This window comes from Neopsephotus bourkii, unplaced genomic scaffold, assembly GCF_033783945.1.
Source record: "Neopsephotus bourkii isolate Nb327-2 ecotype Australia unplaced genomic scaffold, CSIRO-AGI_Nbou_v1 NB_234, whole genome shotgun sequence".
In the NCBI taxonomy this organism is placed as follows: Eukaryota; Metazoa; Chordata; class Aves; order Psittaciformes; family Psittacidae; genus Neopsephotus; species Neopsephotus bourkii.
Window position 1 is genome coordinate 1,476,293 of NW_026900744.1, and position 13,145 is coordinate 1,489,437.

Consider the following 13,145-nt stretch of genomic DNA (forward strand, 5'->3'; position numbering starts at 1 on the left):
CTGTGTTCATTGTTCTGTCACCCATAACCTTGTGGGGTTTATTAACATTTTCTTTCCTTGATTAGGCACCCAGTTGGTCCGAAGCATGGTAAATTCACAGCTAGTGGCTGTGGGTCAACAACAAGCAGAACGACCCCTGCGCACTAGACAGTCATCAGAATGTGTAAGTTCCAATTAGCTATAGTACTGAAGTAAGCAAGCTGTAGCAAACCAGCGATCCTGAGCCATGCTAGGAACAGGTTTGCACAGGGTTTTCTCAACAGATTCTGGACTTGATAGTGACAACATTGCACTCTGCCAGTTAATGAAACTTTGATTTATAATGTGTATAATATCTATAATGTCGTGTCTCTTGGAGAGCATTTGTGATCCATCAGTACAGAAACAAATTGTCAGATTTCATCTGAGAACTTGCAATTCTGAAAGGCCAACTTCACGATCTTTGAGATTGAAGCTAGGTTGCTTTTTGGAGTCTTGTGCTTCATTATTCTGGGGTTACTAACGGAGGTAAAGCAGAGCTCATTGTTAGCATGCTTAGGTTTGTGACTGTCATGATTCTCTGGTTTAAGAGAGCTGTATTAAGGCACTGTCATGAACAGGCAGGGAACACAGATGAATTGTACTTTCCTTTCAGATGTCACACAGGCACAAATCTGCACACAAAAGCACAAGTTTTAGTAGTTTGCTCTAGAATTTGTTCAAGTTGCGATAGAATTAGATAAAATATGTTTAACTTGGGTATTTGAACAAATACAGCTGTTGGCATTTATTGTGTTTTGGAGTACAGGATACAGCAGAAATCAATTAATTTTAAGATATTATTCCAAGAAACTTGCCTGCTAATGAAGCTGGCAAGTAAGCAAACAGTAATCGGGCCTGCTGATCACAAATGCTCTTTGTTCAGTTTACTACTTTAGGTATGGAGTATTTCCTAACTGATAAGCAAGCATTTATTGGAATGTTTCCTCCAGTAACAAAGACTTTATGGAGTCATTTTTACTATGATGTTCTGTTAACGAGGGACTGATACAGCCCTAAACTAAGTGAAAGGCTGAACTGCCACCATGCTATCACATGACACAGGAGTGTCTCTGTAGGAGCCTTCTATTTCTGCTTGGGAAACTGAAGCTGGACATGCGGGTGCAGTCAGGCACATCATGCACACCAGACCTACTGCATGTGCACATTCCTATGTCATATGGAGGCCACAGGCTCTGTATTTGCGTGTTGCATGGTTGTTATTTGTCCAGGATTTCTTGGTGAATATGTGCTGTCCTGGGATTATTTGAGGAGAATGGGAAGGGGAAAGTTAGTGGGGGAAGAAAAGGAAAAGCAGGAGTGTGGAAGCAGACCAAGAGGCTAGAGCTTAACATCTCTCCTGCTGCTGGCACGTCCAGGGCATGCTTGTGGTGGTTTAATGTTTGCAGGAAGGCTGTAATCAGTGCGTGTGCTCTATTTTTAAAACATTTAAGCTGTTAAACTAGTTATTGTCTTTCAAATCCCAGGTTTTACCTTCTTGTCCTGGTTTGATAGGAAGGCACTCATACTGGAACAGTTGGAACAGCAGCAGGGAGCAGTCCCGGTTTCTGGGCTTCATCTTTTGCCCAGACAGACACACAGCATGCTGCTGTAAGGAACACTCTGAAAGGCTGGCATGGGGAAGTCCTGCAGACCTCTGGTTATGGAAGATGAGTGACTGCCACTTTAAACAGACAGGCGAGCAGTCATGGTTAGTGACAAGCTGCAGAGACCTTTAACTAAAGATGTTTGCCAGCAGCTGAGTTACTTGGAGCTGAGCTGTCTGTAGTTTATGCAGGGAGACAAGCAACTCCAGGGGCAGTTGAGATGTGAGATTCAGGTAATCATCTTTGGTTTAGGTAGCTGTCTGTCACTTGAAATTCCCTCTGGAGACATCTATCTTGATGGCATCACTCTTGTTTCAGTGCTTAAAACCAGACTGGCTTAATTCATCACTGGTAATAAATTTTGGCCAATAAAGAGGGGAACTTTTCTGAGGCACCTCAGCTCTTTTAAGTGCTTTTCTACTTAGTTGCAATAGCAGAGAGATGAAATAGGTTCATGCCTGTTTCTGTTGCTGGTGAAAGGAAAAGCTTTGTAAGAGCTCTGCAAAGTAATAACTGCTATTTCTGTGCTTTTAGCCATGGCCTAACGTCAGGATATGGAGGCTGAAACTGGGGGTTTGGAGTTCCAATTTCTTGTTTAACAGATTAAATAAAAATTAAATATTAGGAACTTACTTTGTAATGACTTTAAAAAGTGTCTGCAGTAATAAGAACCACTCTATTTAGAGGTAAGGTAATGTGCAGTGAGATTCCGGGCTGTAAATAAGTAGGGTGGGGAAGACAATGATTAAAAGCCAGAAACAGATGTGTGAGGAGTCTAATGAAAAAAAGAGCCTGGGGCTAATGTTTGCTCAAAATGATGTTTCTGGGATGTGCCACATTAACGGACCAAATTATCTGATGGTGAAAATCAGTGTCAGTCTAACTGTACTTACTTAAACCAGCAGGAGCTTGGGCACAGTATTTGGGGTGTTGCTGGGGAGTGCTTTGCCTTTTTTATGCATAGTCTAATACAGTGAGTGCTTATTAAACACCATTAAATAGCTAGTGAACTAATCAGAAATACATACTTTTTTTTCCCCTCCAGTCTGATTCGCATCAGTCATCTTACTCTCCACAACCTCAACAATTTACACAGAATTCCTCTCAGCCAGCCTCCATTAACCAGACTCAGCCACAACCAATATCCCAGTCTAAGCACGTTCCGCAACCACAGCAGGGTGCACAGCCACCCCATCAGGTCCAGCTGCCTTTGTTTAACTTTCCCCAATCTCCCCCAGGTCAGTATTCCACCTTGCATAACCTGGGACTACTTCAGATGCACCATCACCACCAAATTCAGCTTCCCAACACTTCTTGGCCTATTCATGGGCCCGTTATTCACTCTGCACCGGGTAACCCTCCTCATTCTACAAATGTTCCATTTTCTATGAGATCTGGCAGCAGCAGCACCCCAAATAACCAGAGCAGTGTAAGCTTGAATGATCCCAGTATCATCTTTGCACAGCCTGCTGCCAGGCCCATGGGAATCCCCAGCACTTCTCATGAGGGACACTGGCACAATCCTGTGACTCCAAACTCACTGGTGAACAATGGCACTGTGGGGAATTCAGGTAACTCTTCTCTGTTGTATCAAACCTCTCGCACTTTGTGTACAAGTGTTAAGTGTTACAGAAACAGCTAACTCTTTCAACTTGTTTGATATTACAAATAAGATGCTTAAGAAACTAAGTCATCACCTTCACTGTCTTAATGTTTGCATACGAAAAAGAACTAGGCGTGTTTGATCATTGTAACTTCTAAGCACTGGTCCTGTCTGCCATTAGTGGCTGTGCAAAACATGAGAAATCATGCATTCAACTGAGAAATGGTCTAATAATTGAGTCTAAAGCATGTTTCTGTGACTGTGCTTCTGTTTGTGTTAGGTAGCATATTAGGAGCATGCTGAGACTGCAGCTAGAAACTTAGAGACTGGCAGAATTATGTTAGTGCAAGTTGAATATTGCCTCCTTGCATTGAGTGCAGTGTAACATGATCCTGGGCATTCTTTTTGCCTATAGTTTATCCTGCCACATTTAACCACCATAATGTCAGTGGTGTTTCCTGAAAATACTTCATGGATTCTCCCTGCGACAAAGTGGGCAACAGCCTTTTGCCTCATGCCAAAGCCAAGCACATTTGTGTGCTTGAGGCTGAGAAAAGCAGTATATTGTGATTAAAGCCCATACAGTTTTCTGTGCAGTAGAAACCATGGCAGCCCCTAAATTTTAACTGTGATCTTTCAGTCATAATAATGGTCTTTTGATTTATTCCAAGTGTGAAACTTCTCCTATGTCTAAAAAAACTATATCCATCATACAATGTACTACTAATGCAGTTGCTCACCATGAGATCGAAATGTTGAACCTCCTGCACAGCCTTTCCCTGAACTGGTAAGGCAACTGACAGCAACGGTAGATTTTCAGCAGAGCCAAGAGTGTTGGATGAGGTGTAATTCACCAGCAAGTTGCAGATATTTGTTGAAATGTTGGAGATTCTTGTTCTCTTCAGAGCTCTCTGGAGAATATATTCTAGGGGATACAAAACCTGCTCCCAGTGTTTTTTGTGCCTTCAGTGGGCTTTGTCCCTATCTCTCCATTTCTGGTCTTAATCCTCTCTCCAGGCTCATCTGTCCCCTCCATGTCCACCCCCTGCTCTGACTTTCTCAAGCAGCTCCTTCCAATCCAAGTCCTGTTACCCATGTAGCTGCTTTCTTTCAGACAGGCTTCCCAGATCCTAGTTTCTTCTCCATTCTCCCTCAACACATCCCATTTCTCACCATGTAGTCAGTCAGTCCCTTTTCCTTTCGCTCTCAGTCTGTTTGCTTCCACTGTCATTGTGCCTGCACAGGTTTCCCAGTGCTCTTTTACTCTCAGTCACAGTATTTTTCCCCCTGAATTGCTCAACTTCCATCTATTTCTAATCTTATCACACTGCTTTCCCTAGTTCCCAGTTCCACTATTTTTTCTCTTTGTATTTAAATCAGTTTTGTTTCCTGTTTGGTTTAGGTGCCATTAAGGTGGGGTGGCTGGGAAGGCACACACAGTGATGAGCTGTGTGCTCTGTTTGAAGCTTGCTTTTTTACTTGCTTGGGATATTTGAGAACACTTAGGTTCATGGAGACTGTCTTTCCTCACATTCCTTTACTGACTTGGAAGGAGGAGTTCCGTTTTCAGCAGACAATGATCAGAAACCAGCCTGTTAGAAGTTACAGACAACTTTTTTCATGCACACTGCAGAGTCATGATCCATGTTTTATTATGTAAATGTGTCACTTCTATTTAATGGAAGTCTGTCTGCAGGGGAACTGATCCACTCAAGGATAGTTACTTAAATGTCTTTATTCATTTTTAAATGTACATTGATGAGGTGTTTAAATTAGCAGACATAGCTAATTGTCTTTACAAAATTGGGAGCTATGAATATAGCATTTGCCATCAACTGTTATGTGTCCTGACTCCTTGGATGCTTGATTTCTCATCCTTAATGCTGCAGTAATACTGGATTTGTAAATAGAATAGTTACAATTTATGTACTTACTTAAAAAGCTTTGATTTTTCTCTCTAAAACTATTTTAAGTTGGTCTGATGACCTAGATACCAAGTTTCTTAAGCATACAATTAGTAGAATTCCAGTGTACATCCAAGATTTCTTGCAGTAGGATAATAGCTTTCGTGTCACAGCTATGTCAGTGATAGTGAACATTGTTGTGGGATCAGGTATTAGTAACATTGTTCAGCCCTTGTGTTTTTCATCACGAGAATGACAGGAATATTGAAAATGTAGGTCTTGATTTTAATACTGATTCATCCTCTGTCTTTCTCCCCAATAAATTCTGTTCTAGTGAATAACAGAGTAATTTAGGTGTTAATTTTTACTGATGTATGTTTTAAAAAGAGCAAGAGTAGCACATCAGACTAATCTCAATAAGTCCCCTACAAATTGTTATTTAAGATGTAAACTGTATTTGTGACTTACTGTTTAATTATTTCAACTTGCAATGTGCTTTTCCCTTTCAATTGAAAACTAGATCAGGGTTTCCAAGGACAGTTTGGTAAAATGAACCCTCCTTCTGTCCCTTGGGACCATGGGACCCCTACCCATTTTCCTCTCCTCCGAGGAGCGTGGCCTTACAATATGCCTCAGAACTACATGCAGCAGGGAAATGCCAGCTACCCACCGAACAAACCTTTCTACCCTCAAGGTACTAGAATTAGTATATGCATCAACAGCTCATGCAACATGTCTCTTTACTGTCTCAAAGGCTTTAAAAGCCAAGGAAATCATGTTCCAATTGCTAGGCTCCCTGGAACCATAATGAATCCAAGAGTCAAATCAACGCTTCGGCTTCCTGTATGGATAAATGGATGGATGGATGGATGAAAATCATTGTGGGAGGGATGGGGTTATATCAAATTCTGAGATCTGAGCCAATTTGCAGTCTGTTGCCTCTTCTCCTTCACTGCTGCTGTCTCACTGTAGAGCCACCTCTGCTTCCATAGAGGTTAAGCTGATTTGCCCCTGGATGTGTTAAAATGAAGAAATTTTTGTCCTAATTCCTTTTCTTGTGGGAATGACTTAAATAGATACAAACTTGCAAGACCAGAGAATAATCCAGGTTGGAAGGGGCTTCTGGAGTCAGCCAGTCCAACCTGGCTGCAGTCAGAGCAGCACTAACGGCAGTTAGGTCAGGTTCAGTTCCTTACAGTGCTCAGGAGGACTGACTTTATCTCCACTCTTTGTGATGCTAGTGAGTGGTAAAGGTGTTCAGCATCTGGCAGGGCATAGGAAGACCACCTTTGGCTCCACCAAAAGAGAAACTATACCAGATTTTTACCGAGAGTCCTGCAATTACCATGTAGAAAATGAGATACTGGCACCAAATCTGTTTTTCAAAATCCATTTGCTGTAGCAAGGTGTCCAAGTGAGACCCAGTTTAAAAATCCTGAAGTTCTATTTAAGTAACTAAAGCAATGCACCAAAATGATGTCTTGATGATGATGGTGAGGGGATTTTGCAGCTAGGATGAAAGTGATGACTGCAGTGTCCCATTAAATGGGGTAGTTGTGCAGATAGCATTTGTGTCAGGCTAGTAAATGGCTTTATTTCTATTTATTTCTAAGTAAGACTAGTACATTGAATATAGCCAAGCACTGTTAAATATATTTAAGTTGCTGAAGTAATTGTAATCCATTTTCTTTTAGCTGGTCCACTGATGCAGAGTAACCAGCGGTTCTCGCTTCTGTCTCAAGGACACCCTCACTTGAATCTGAATTACATTCAACAGAAAAAGTGAAATTCAGTGGGACTGGGGCGGGTGGGGGGAGGAGGGGAGGAAGAAATTCAGGTTCTGATTGAAAACCTTAATGCAACATGTTTAGATACAAGATTATTTAAGACTGTTTTTAAACTGTATCATTTGTACATAGATATGAACTATAGTTTTTACTCGTATCACGAAGCCAAGTGATACAAATTTCATCTATTTTATTACCCTATTTTTAAGGGGAATTGTGTTTTGGTTTATCTTGATAAACTGTAAAGAGAGAGAATTTTTAAAATTAAGTTCTTTATTTTCTATTAGCTGTATTCATACTTTGGTTGCTTCAGACTTTATATATATTGTTCTAAAAAAAAAAGAGAATAAAATTAGAAGGGGATTTCATGTGTTTAAAAATTTGTCACTTCTATTCTTTACAGAACGATGTAGTGCCAAAAACCTTTTTAAAAGAAAAATAAAACTGCAAAAAAAAGGACAGAAGACTTTTTCCTCTTCCCTGTTTGTATGCATGCTTGCATCTAACTGGTATCAGGAAACCTGGATAATAAAAATGGCTTTAATTCAGGTATCTCAAAGAAGAGATGAAAGGTGAGCAGCTTAAACAAGTCCTACCAGCAGTAGATCTGGTTGCACGTGCTGTTCACAGCCACTGTGTGTAGTGTGAAACACTTGAGGGAAGAGTATACGTGCCTGTGTGTTCATAAACTTTGCAAATCAGGCTCTGCCATTTGAAAGGGACTTTTCCATATTCTTGTGTTGTCAACAGTGTAAATGTCAATGAAATGCAGTGTTCAGGAGCTAAACTTGTCATCCCTGCTCTCAAAGTAAGACTATGAATAAAGTGATGTTACACAAGGGGGTTAACAACTGATTTCCAGCGATACATAACTGTACTGAGAACTGTAACTGGAATAGGAGCTTAATGTTTTGTACTACTTGAAGCTTGTAAACTGTCTGACAGTGGTAGAACTAAGGGTGATTCTTACACAGCTGTTACTGATTCTCTTGTGTGTGGGAGAGTTGTTTAACTCTTGCTTTTAGCAGACACACTGGATTAGGACAGTCTTAGTTTCTTTCCTGTATTGGAGGTTTTGAAATCATTCAGGCTGGTAGCTCTTCAGTGTCTGTAACTTGAACATACTCTCACATTGGCACCTGATTTGAGAATGAAGCCAGTTTCAACTAAACAAAGTATAATGAAAGAAACAGCAAGGAAGGTCTAAAGACAAAAGCCCCATTTCTTTTTTTATTGCTCTTCACTGTTTTTTACAGGCCTTGAGAAAAACAATTTAAAAAGAGATCTCAAATTCTATCATGAGGATATGCAGCTACATAAAAAAATGTCCTTACCTTTCTATTAGTTAAAAACAAACAAACAAACAAGACTTGTACAGAAGGAGGATTAAAGGAATGGACTGCTAAAGCAGCCAGTACATATCCAGCTGTCCCATAACGCAGATAGGACAGTATTTGACTGCAGTTCACGGTCCCTGAACTGTGGGCTGGATATAGTTTGTTATTCATTCCCTCGCCGGCTCTTCTTGTGACTTTTCTTAGATCTGAAGCAGAAAAAGAGAAAGGCCACATGACACAGTACCAGTAACTGCTTGGAAAGACCAAAGTGATTGACAGTGTTAAGCAGTGTTTTCTATGGTCAAATATGGACAGTGTGACTTGACTGCAGCACTGAGGGAACTGTATGAAATACCTGATCTCTGACACTGTAAGAAGATGGTCAGTTGCCAAGATTAAATGACAAGTGAGAGCTCCTACAGCAGTACACACTCCCTTAAGAAACACGCTAAGCCTTTACCTTTCAGGTGATTTGGAATGACTTCTGTGTCTGTGACTACGATGATGCCCTAGGAGATAAAAAGTAACAGTTATTTCCATAGACCCTGAATTCTTTCTTGTTTTGCTCATGTGATCTGCTTCTAGTGACCAAGTATCCTAGATAATGCCAGAGCAACCCCACTCTTAATTATGCACTCAAATTAACCTCCTGGTTTAGCTGGAAAAGTTCCTCAAGGCAATTTTGGATGTATTAAAGGAGTTCTCCAGCTGTGCTTTCCTATAATGAGCAGTTTTATGAGCCAGATTAAGCACCTATGCTACCTTCTTGATACCCTGACTTCTGGCAGTGGATGTTCTACTGATAAAGACTTGCCAGAGTTAATCTGCAAGTGACAAAACTACCTGGAGATTTAGATCTCGATCTGTGCCGCCTCTCCCTGGATCTGCTCCGGTGTCGCCTCGGGCTTTTGCTGCGATGCCTCTCTCGGCGTGGCGATGGGCTGAGAGAGAGGAAGCTTTTAAGAAAGCCATACTAAAAATGCACACAGGCTAAGGTTAAATAATAGAGTAAAACACTACCTTCTTCTCTTTGGAGAGCGGCTTCGCCTGTGATTGGGGGAGAAAAGAAGAAGTCACTAAAAATCATTAGCAGAACCAGCTGTTTAATGTTCAGGACTTCCCCCTGTGTCCTCAGTGTGTGTTTGGCCTGCTGCACAGGAGGGTTCTGGGCTGGCCCATCCAGTGAACAAACAAGGTCAGTGATTTTTTCTGACTTACTATCTAAGAACTGTTAACTGGATTATTTCTGCACCCTCTGGTTTACAGGAAAACAAGGCACTTGGGTCTCCTTAGTATCTTCACTGTATCACCCGATAAAGCTGACCAGCATATTCAAGAGTTACAGGCTAGAGAAAGAGGCAGACAGGGTGACTGTGACAGTGCACCGCAGCTCCTTCCTTCAGAAAGCAGCTAAAGGAACTGGGAGGTGTAAGAGATCCTGGCTGAACTGTCATCTCCTATGCTTTGCTCCAGCCATCTGCAGTATGATAGGTAAAAATGCTGCTCAAAAAGAGCCACGTCACCTTCTGGGAGACCTGCTTCGGCTCCGCCTGTACCGCACAGCGGGAGATCGGCGAGGTTTGTCCAGGTCTCTGTAGCCTCTTCTGCGGTGGTCAGGAGATGGTGCTCGTTCCAGCTGGAAATGATGGCAGGGAGGGGAGAGGTTTTGTTTCATCCAAGTTCTTAATCAGTAAAGATTTCTGAGCAATTAATACAAATTACAACAGTCCTGTGATGATGTGGCCCCAGCCTCAAGTCTTTCATATTTAGAAGTGAGTGGTAATGCCTGAGCTTGCCAAGTGGAAATTAAGTCACCTCTCACTGCTGATTGCTTGTTAGTACAGCAGAATTGACTATGATGATTGCCATAACCTTCATCATCCCCTTTAGTTCTCTCATTATATACGCATGTAAATATATATTTAACACAGAGCAGGTCCAGATTTGTGAATTTGAGGAGACAGAAAAGGTGGACAAACACAGAGCACTTTAGAACCATTCCAAGGTGTAACAAGTTCTTACAAGCAGCATATATGGAAATATATTAAGGGGGAGATAGGAGTTGCAAGCAGCCTCCTGATGTCTCCCCTCAAATATTTCTCACGGGCCATAACGTGTTTTGCAGTGGTCCAACCCCAGCTTTAACTATCCCTTCCCAAAATACTTCACCAACCTTTTCATCTTCCTCTTCCTCCTCCTCGCTAGATTCTACATCATCCATGTCTTCTTCCAAAGCACTGACACGAGGCTCAAGTTGCTCAGCTTCTTCCAGGACATATCGTTTCTATGAGAAATAACACCTTTATCTTCAACCCCAGTAAGAACAAACACCTGAGGAGGCAGCCTGTGTGTTGAAATGGCCTGTATCGTAGTTTTACACAGCAAGCCAGCAGCTGATTCAACCACTGAATCTAGTGCAGTTAACAATTCCATAACAATCTACTTTCCCAAACCTGTAATCGAGGCAGAATGATGTCGCATACACGTTCCTCGTGGAGTAATTCATCAATGAATTCATCCACATGCATCAGTTCGAATTCTGGGGGAGCACAAAAATTGCATGTAAAAGACAAAGAAGATGAACACTGGTGGCTAGAGTAAAGATGAAACACCTGAGACAATTCACGTCAAGTGGGCTGCACAAACAACAGTTGTAAAATCCTTCTCAAAGAAGAGGAAAATCATTAGGCCTGCCTTGCAAAAAGGAAAGTACTGTACAGCTGGGATCAGCAGATTCACAGTGCTAAAACAGCACTCACATGCTGTTTGCTTTTGGGATTTGTGGAACTGCATTTCAGTGCCCAATAGGAAACACAAGCACTTGGGGAAAGCAAAATAAGCAAGGCAGTTCTCATTTGTGTAAGTCAGCAAGACCAGCAACTATTGAAACGATGAAAAAGATTTCAAAGAGGTGGTTATGCCACAATTTTCAAGCTTATATTGCTAAAAAGTATATTTATTTCCACCCAGTAGGATATGTGTTCTTAACAACAGGTCACCTACAAGGTACTAAGAACCCAGCACCAAGCAGGAGTGCTTACCCCCGTTTCTGTTCTGACTCTTTATTTTCCGATAGTCGTTGTACAGCGGTTCCAGGTACTTGTAGCAGTCAATGGCAGTGCCCGTCAGCCTCATGTACAACGCACCAAGCATTCGGACGTACCTGAAATGAAACCGTTCTGTGGAACTTGGCTTTTGGTAAAGTTAGTAGTTAAAAAGTTTTTCCCTGTAAGATTCTGAGGCAATTCAGTACACTGAAATAAATAGAGCACGTAACTGTTGAGATTTTCTCCTTAAAGTACTGAAGTATATATATGAGTATATACATACTCAACTATACATACATCATCTTTATTATGATTATATAAATTATATACATACTATTTATTTCTTATTTATTTTTAGTGCATTAGCATTCACAAACACAACAAAAATACTGAAGGAAAAGTAGATTAATGTGCCTCCCTTAACCATAGAATGGTTTGGGTTGGAAGGGACCTTAAAGCTCATCCAGTTCCAACCCCTGACATGGACAGGGACACCTTCCACTAGAGCAGCTTGCTCCAAGCCCCTGTGTCCAACCTGGCCTTGAACACTGCCAGGGATGGGGCAGCCACAGTTTCTCTGGGCACCCTGTGCCAGCGCCTCAGCACCCTCACAGGGGAGAATTTATTCCTAATATCTCATCGCAATCTCTCCTGTGTTAGTGTAAAGCTGTTCCCCCTTGTCCTGTTACTACAGGCCCTTGCAAAAAAGTCCCTCCAGACTCCTTGTCAGCCCTTTTAGATACTGAAGGCTGATTAATGCACTGCATCCTAGATACTTGGGGTGGAGGTATTCTATTCCCAGCACATTAACAGGAGGTATTCTATCCCCATGGCACAGAGGGAGGCGTTCCAACGATCAGGCGACCGGGAGAGCACTCTTGACAGCAACAGGAAAACCATACTTCAGCAAGAAGAGATTATCAGGGCCCACTAAACCATACCGTGAGGTTTCCCTGCTCGTTTTGGTTAATTTCATTCAGCACGGCAACCAAAAGAGGGAAAAATCAAACCACCAACTTACTTGAAGTCCTCGTTTTTTATGAACTCCACGATGATGTCCTTTTCGGGCTGGATCTGCAGCATCTTCAGCGTCAAGCACAAGAACGGCGTAGGCTTAATGTTCCCACCATAGACTCCCCCAACGTACTTCAGCTCCATGGCCTTGTCCACCACCAGCTCGGCTACAAGAGGGACGGGCCGTCAGCGCTGCTCGGCGCCCAGACCCTCCCGCCCCTCCCGCCCTCCATACCCGTCAGGCCGAAGCACTCCTCCTTCCAGTACTTAGACTCGTAGATGCGGGTGCGGATAATCTTCTCCACCAGGTACTGCGGGTTAGTGCCGTGGATGCTGTGTGCATCCTTCACCGTCCGGTTCGCCATAGCGGCCGCTACACAACACCCCTCAGCCCCGCGCCGGGCCGCCCCGCTCCCCTTCCGTGAGGCTCTGCTTCCGCTTCCGGGCCACCGCTGGCGGCCGCCATCTTATGTTCGGGTTAGAACGCCCCCTTCCGCTTCAGGGCGCCAGGAACAAACATGGCGGCGCATGTTCCTGTTTGACCTTTTCCCGCCCCTTCTGCGCGCGCCGCGGGGGCGGGGCCCCAGGGACGGGTTTGGCGCGGAATTCTATTCTGGAGCGTGTAGGGGAGCGCGCTGCCGCCGTTGCTGCTGAGGCTCTGTGGTCCCTGCCGGGTGAGTGGCTCTGTGTGAGGTGGTGCAGCGCCTCCGGTGCCCCTCAGCACATCCGATCCGGTGGTGCTGATGGCCCCCTCCGGCGCCCTGGCCGCACCGGCGGAGGAGCTGCGGGTTTCCTGAGGGGAGAGCCCTGGCCGAGCTCTCTAAACGG

General features: G+C 43.1%; 2 protein-coding genes across 5 annotated transcripts in view; one reads left to right on the forward strand and one right to left on the reverse strand.

Moving 5' to 3' along the window:
- Positions 1-7,395, forward strand: part of TUT4 (terminal uridylyl transferase 4) — a 49,152-nt gene extending 41,757 nt beyond the window's left edge. For 2 of the 4 annotated variants that reach the window (XM_061344826.1, XM_061344827.1), the window contains exons 27-29: positions 66-163; positions 2,671-3,196; positions 5,653-6,478. In XM_061344826.1, coding sequence (XP_061200810.1) covers positions 66-163; positions 2,671-3,196; positions 5,653-6,005 — 977 coding nt within the window. In that variant the 3' untranslated portion in view covers positions 6,006-6,478. Of the gene's footprint in view, positions 1-65; positions 164-2,670; positions 3,197-5,652; positions 6,479-6,826 lie in introns of those variants that run through there. The other 2 variants (XM_061344828.1, XM_061344829.1) reach the window with 2 other exon arrangements.
- A 728-nt stretch (positions 7,396-8,123) lies between these two features.
- Positions 8,124-12,727, reverse strand: PRPF38A (pre-mRNA processing factor 38A). The gene is made up of 10 exons (XM_061344809.1): positions 12,553-12,727; positions 12,325-12,484; positions 11,298-11,419; positions 10,710-10,795; positions 10,430-10,540; positions 9,780-9,892; positions 9,277-9,303; positions 9,100-9,197; positions 8,717-8,765; positions 8,124-8,462 (listed from the first exon to the last, which is right to left on the reverse strand). Exons 1-10 carry the CDS (start codon positions 12,680-12,682, stop codon positions 8,420-8,422), a joined length of 939 nt encoding a protein of 312 aa, XP_061200793.1. The 5' UTR covers positions 12,683-12,727; the 3' UTR covers positions 8,124-8,419.
- Positions 12,728-13,145: the final 418 nt, after the last annotated feature.